The 6,000-nt window shown below is 41.8% G+C and overlaps 1 protein-coding gene across 1 annotated transcript; it reads left to right on the top strand.

The window, feature by feature from the left end:
* The first annotated feature begins 4,304 nt into the window (after nucleotides 1-4,304).
* LOC148297765 (ubiquitin-like-specific protease ESD4) lies at nucleotides 4,305-5,646 on the top strand. The gene is made up of 5 exons (XM_088248169.1): nucleotides 4,305-4,567; nucleotides 4,675-4,768; nucleotides 4,859-4,915; nucleotides 5,034-5,419; nucleotides 5,514-5,646. The coding sequence occupies exons 1-5, from the start codon at nucleotides 4,305-4,307 to the stop codon at nucleotides 5,644-5,646; spliced, it is 933 nt and encodes a 310-aa protein (XP_088104295.1).
* Nucleotides 5,647-6,000: the final 354 nt, after the last annotated feature.

The raw sequence follows: 6,000 nt of genomic DNA, 5'->3' as shown, positions 1-6,000 counted from the left end.
ATCTTTTTTCATTAATTACTACATATTTTCTACACTCACAGTGTTTGCCAGCTCGCTATATAATTAACTTAAATCAGTTAAATCCATCATGCAATGCATTTCCTTCCAATTTTTTATGATAAACTAATAGATAATTGACTAAATAAACATCCTGCAAAGTTTCAATAAAAATTTCCAAGTTTTTCTTACAATTTCCGTGGGTTTTATTCAATTTTTATCGATATCGATAATATCCCGATATTTCCATCGAAATTTCCGTGTTTTTGGCCTACCGATATTTCCGATATCACCGATATTTTAGACCTTGTCAAGAACAAAGCTTAACTGCTACAGTGTACCTTGAAACATTGGTCAATTCTCACTTTACCCCCTCAAAGTTAAAGTGACTCACTTTGCCCCCTTGACCAAGGTTTGATGTTCCACATTACCCCTATCGTTAACTCCATCCAAAAGTCTGTTAAGTTTGATGACGTGGCAAAGGTGTTTTAGTAATTTTGTGCATCTAGATTTTTTAATTACCTTAAAAAATTAAAATACAAACATACAATTGAAAATAGAATAGATTTAACCATGAGATGTGGTGTGGTGGTAGCTAACCTCATTCCTTAACCATGTGGTTGGGGGTTCGATCCCCGCCCATGGGAATGGAGCGCATTTCGTGGCCAGCTGTTTACCTCCTATGGAGAGCTCCTGCGGCGAAAGGGATTAGTCACTACTGTCGGCGGTGGACACCCTTGGATCTCATAAATAAAAAAAATAGAATAGATTTTAAAAAATTAAAAAATTAAACCCTACCATCCCTTCTCCCTCAGTCGCACCAAACCCCTTCCTTCTCTATCCTTGTAACCCACCAGAAACCCATCGCTGCCCTCTCCCCCCACCCGCAACCCGCAACCCGCAACCCACAACCCACACCTCTCCTTGTACAGAACCCAGAAAGCCATTGCCCCCCACCCGCAACCCACCCCTCCCTGCGCATAACCCAGCAGAACCCAAAAATATACCCAAAGTGGAAATTGGAGAGTTGTATTGTATGGGTTTTTCTTCTTCAGCTTCATTTTCCCCAAGGCAATGAATGGAATCGGAGTGGAATCGATGGCCTATTTTGCCCTATTTGCTTGACGCTTGGACCAATAACGGCGACGATCGCATCTGGTTCGAATTGAACCCTCAATTCCTTGTGATCTCGTCAAAATTTCCAATCAGCCATGGCATAATTGATTAAGAAAATATTATCATATAAAGCACAAAGTCACAAACACAAGGATCTGATTGGGAGCTCCAAAGTGGATGTTGGCCCGCCTCATGACTATGCTAAAACCAATTTGAGTCATGGGCCACTTACAATTCTACCGACATGAGGCTGGAGCAATCACCCCCTCCCCTGATGACCCACTCTCCTTGGATTGCATCCGGGATAGTTCGGTTGCAGAAGAATTGGTCGTGGGTGCGGAGGACTTGTTTGGCTACCTCGGATGAAGAAACAACAACCGTTGTTATTTGGCCGAGTTGCAGGGTCATAATGGGGCCATAGCGTTGTGAAAGCTTGGTTAGAGAGAGATGGGGTTTGTTTCCACCATCCGGATCAGGTGAGAACGCTTTTGTGAGAACATTATATAAGAATAAATCGCAGCCATTGAAATGCATCTGAACAGTTGAAGAGAAAAAGCGAGCTTACGGTGCATTAGGGTAGGCTGCAGTTTCCCCTTAGCAGAGGTGTCAGGTCGCGCTTGGTTCGAAAAAATTGCGCCTTTCTTATTCCTAACAGTGGCGCCTTTCTTGTCAATGGAGTTATGAATGAACCCTAGTCATGACACCCAAATACCTACCAGACATCAAGTTCTCTATTCCTCATCTCTTCTCACAGAAACTCCTTGGTGTACTGTTTCTTGTTGACTTGCTCTTCTGTTGTGGCAGAACCTCCGTGATCGAGTAATTCTCATCTGAACGTCTGAATCGGTACGTTTCTGTCGAATTTCCTCCCTCTCTTTGATATTAAAGTTTGCATGTTATACTGCATTCACTTAATTGAAATTGCTTTAGGACTTTAGGGAGGATTTGAGGGCTTTGATTTTCTGAGTAAGAGTAGTCTGTCTCTGTACGGAGTGTTTGCAAAAATATAAATTGGCCTGAGTAATTTGTGTTGTGTGTTGTACTTCGTATTTTTGTTTGCATTCTGGTTGTTTGTTGTGTTTTCGTAAAATTCAAGGAATCTTCATCTGTTCCTCATTGTAATCCTGCTTTGGGCATGTAGTGGTGTGAGTGTTGGGCATAATTTTAGGGATTTAATGTGGCTTGGCAAACAAATAATAATAAGTACCAGTTGATCTACGCATAAGAGAAAATTGAATCTTAACTCTGAATATGAGATGATTTGGGATGCATAAGGAGCAATGCATCTTGTAGTAGGTATCAATTCTGTATCTGAATTTGTTGAAATTAGTGTTTGTAGGTGAAATTATGTATCTTAATGTGTTGAAAATAGTGTATCAGTTTTGTAACTTGATATGTTGAAGATTCTGTTAGTAGGTATCAATTATGTAATGTGTTGAAAATAGTGTTTGTAGGTTTAAAAATGTGTAGATAATATTGTGAGTAGGTATCACTTCTGTATGTTAATGTGGTCATAATATTGTCAGCACGTATCAGTTCTGTTTCTTAAGCAAAAGGTGTCTTTTGCAGGTATAAAATGGATTGTGGGTTTGAGCTTTATTTCCCGGAGTCAGAGGTCTATTCTGCGTGGGTGAATAATCTGTGTGTGGCGCAAACAGTCCTGTGTAATTTTGGGGCTCATTTCAGTGAGTCGCTTATGGAAAGATTTAGAGAGAGCTGTTTTGGGCACCTGTTGGGACTCCATAAAATTGCATTTAGTGGTCAAATTGTGCATGGTCTGGCACTCCGACGAGTCGGAGGACTTGGTGTGAAGGACATGATGGGCCTTAGTTATGCAATAGGGTCCAACGTTGCTCAATTCAGTGCAAAGGATTTTTGTTTGATAAGTGGTCTAAAATGTGGAAGCGAGCCTGACATAACGTCTGCCGGGGAAGATCATAAGCGATTTATGAAAGTGCATTTTACCAACAGGAGTCACATTACTGGCCAGGACTTAGAAAATGCATTCCTAAAGTCCGAAAGAGGAATCGAGGACTCGTTCAAATTGGGACTGCTGTATTTTGTGGAGTCTGTGATAATGGGTAGACCCCAAAATGTAAAGATAAATGAGGACTACTTACATTTGGTTCATAAAATGGATGAATTCAACAAATATCTGTGGGGATCTATATCGCTTGAGTATCTGCAAGATTCTCTGTTGTTTGTTCCCAGGAAGAAAGAGAGAGATGAGACAAGGATGGGCAGGGCAAAGGGGGGAAAAAGCGAAAAAAAGGTGGTGCGGAGTTCAGTGAGAAAAGGGAAGAAAAACGTGGAGGATGAGAAACCTAAAAGAATTAACAGACTTGCATGGAATATAAAGGGATTGAGCTATGCTTTCCAGGTATGATTTAGTTCAAAATTAGTGTTTGTAAAATTTAAGTTCGTAACTAAGTACTGACTTTGATAATCTATTTGTTGTAGATTTTGGTGTATGAATTAATTGCTAAATTGGGAATTCCCCCCCTTAGATATTGTAGGCAGATCGAGGAAACTGCATTAGTCCCTCGAATTTGCCGGTGGGAATCCACAGAGAAAGTGCCTGAGTTTAGAAAGCTGAACGCTTATATATTTCAAAGCAAACAGGTGTGTAGTTAATAATTGATTTCAATAGTACGTTGGTTTCATGAGGAAAGGTGTTTACTATTGTATATGACCTGTTAACTGTATATGTTTGACAGCCTGTTATACTGCGGCTCTTACGACCAAGTGAATTGGAGATGAGGCAACCATATTGGAGTTGGGGATCAGTTGTTCCTGAATGTGATGCACCTAGTGCAGGCCCGCGAGTATGTAAGGACCTCGATGAATTAAACTCTGTTGTGCAGCAGTTGAGGAATGAGGTTGCACTATTGCACCGTGAGAAGGGTGACTTGGAGGAGAGAGTGTTACGCTTGGAAAAGTGTACCAGTCATGCAAACGCCAAGAAGAGTGAGGATGATGGAGAGGAGAGACTTAAGACTGAGGATGCTGGAGAGGAGAGTGATAAAACCGAGGAAGGTGGAGTACCCGAATCGAGGGTGGAGTACCCGAATCGGGAGAAGAGAGTGATAAAACCGAGGAAGGTGGAGTAGCCGAATCGAGAGAGGTGTGTGTACAAAATGCGAAAGAAGAGGTGCAATATACAACCCCGGATATAAATTGGGATGATCCAGATGTGGTGTGTGTCACCCTTGTTAAATTCCTTATGTGGCGAAGATGTTATAGTTGGGGTGGGGCGAAAGAGGGGTCGGGGAAGGAGTCGGACGGTTGGTCCTGTGACGAAGAGGCCAAAGGAAGTGGTAAGGGAAACTCCATGGCAAGGTCGGGAGATTCCCAATATTTTGAAGGACCCAATTGCTGACCCCCTAAGGCCTGTTCCTCGTGATTCCCTTCTAGAGGTGGCAAAATTCTGCTGGGAATGGGGACAAGAAGTAAAGTAAGTTCCCTTTGCCCGTCCTTAGTGAAATGTAAATGGTTTATTATGATTACCTATTAAGTCACTGGTGAAATGGAGTTGATAATAACAATGATTGACAAATATAGTTCACATGTGCGGTTATGTGGAGACGAAGCTATGGAAGGTTCGCATAACTTCTTTGTTCGGTTGCTGACCAAGGACGGTTGGTTGGATGACTCGGTAAGCATTGATTGATTTGGGATTTTGTCGATAAGCCCTTGCTATGTAGTAATTGATTGATTTAATAATGGAAACAACCCTTTTATGTAGAACATTGACATGGCCTTGCATTTGCTACGGGAGCGGCACAACAGGTCTGGCAAGTGGGCGGGTTCTGACTAGACGATACTGGACACCACTTTTCAGGTCTGTATTATTTCATAAGCATTGTTTGTTTTGAAATTCCGTATCCGTTATGATGCATAACTCGTGTGCCACTATGCAGAAATGTGCTGTCTTAAATTACACGCAAATGAAGTCGTATATTGGAAAGGAGGAGAGGAAGCACAGCAACGGTCTAGTGGGATTGGTGAAGGGCGAAGGGCATAAGTTGGCTAAATCATGGGGGTCTGTGAATCAAGTTTTTTTGCCCTTCAACCTAGAAAGGCAGAAGCACTGGATCTTACTTGTTATCGATTTAAAAGAGTGTGAGATAAGGGTATATGATTCAAAAGTAGATCTGTGCATAACTCAAGCCATCCAACGGGCTGTGCAGCCGGTGTCCAAAATACTGCCCCGGTTGTTACACGAAGCTGGATATATTGGCGACGGTCTACTTCTTAAAACTAAGTGGCCAGTTAGTCGTGTTTTGGATGCACCCCCCCCCAACAAGTAGGCGGGTGAGTCATATTCGACCTAAACACATTGTGTTATGAAAGTGCGCTTTTGTTGTACAATGAATGACAGCTGCTTCGCTATGTTTCAGGGGCGACTGTGGGATGTACATTTTCAAATACTACGAGTTTCTAACCTCCAATGTAGAACTAGCCAATATTTCCCATCATGCCATGCCCTTGTATCGGTTGAAGCTCGCTGTGCAGTTGTTGCAGGGATATTAACACGTGTGCTTAATTAGGAGAGGCAATTTGACATAACTGGGTGGGTGTAGTATACGAACTTGCAAACTTCATTTCACTGGGTGGGCGGTTTGTAATTTTGTAGGTAACAGTAGTTGAACTGAAGAAATTCATATAGCTTGGTATTGGCTCAATTCGCGAGATAGAGAACTAACCTTTCTATCATATAAGGGAAGCTCGAAGAGCTTTCCTCGCATGCTTGAGGGCATCCTTCCCGTTTGTACGAAGGTTTTGACAAGGTAGTTTTGAGTCTTACTTGTTAATGAACAAGCTCTTCTTTATGATCCAACTACCCCTTTTGACTTAAAATTAAACAATAAGTTATTTTTATTGGGT

This window comes from Prunus avium, chromosome 1 (genome assembly GCF_965620075.1).
Source record: "Prunus avium chromosome 1, drPruAviu1.hap1.1, whole genome shotgun sequence".
NCBI classification, from domain to species: domain Eukaryota; kingdom Viridiplantae; phylum Streptophyta; class Magnoliopsida; order Rosales; family Rosaceae; genus Prunus; species Prunus avium.
Note: the sequence above shows the minus strand (reverse complement) of the source record. Positions and strands in the feature narration are given on the sequence as shown.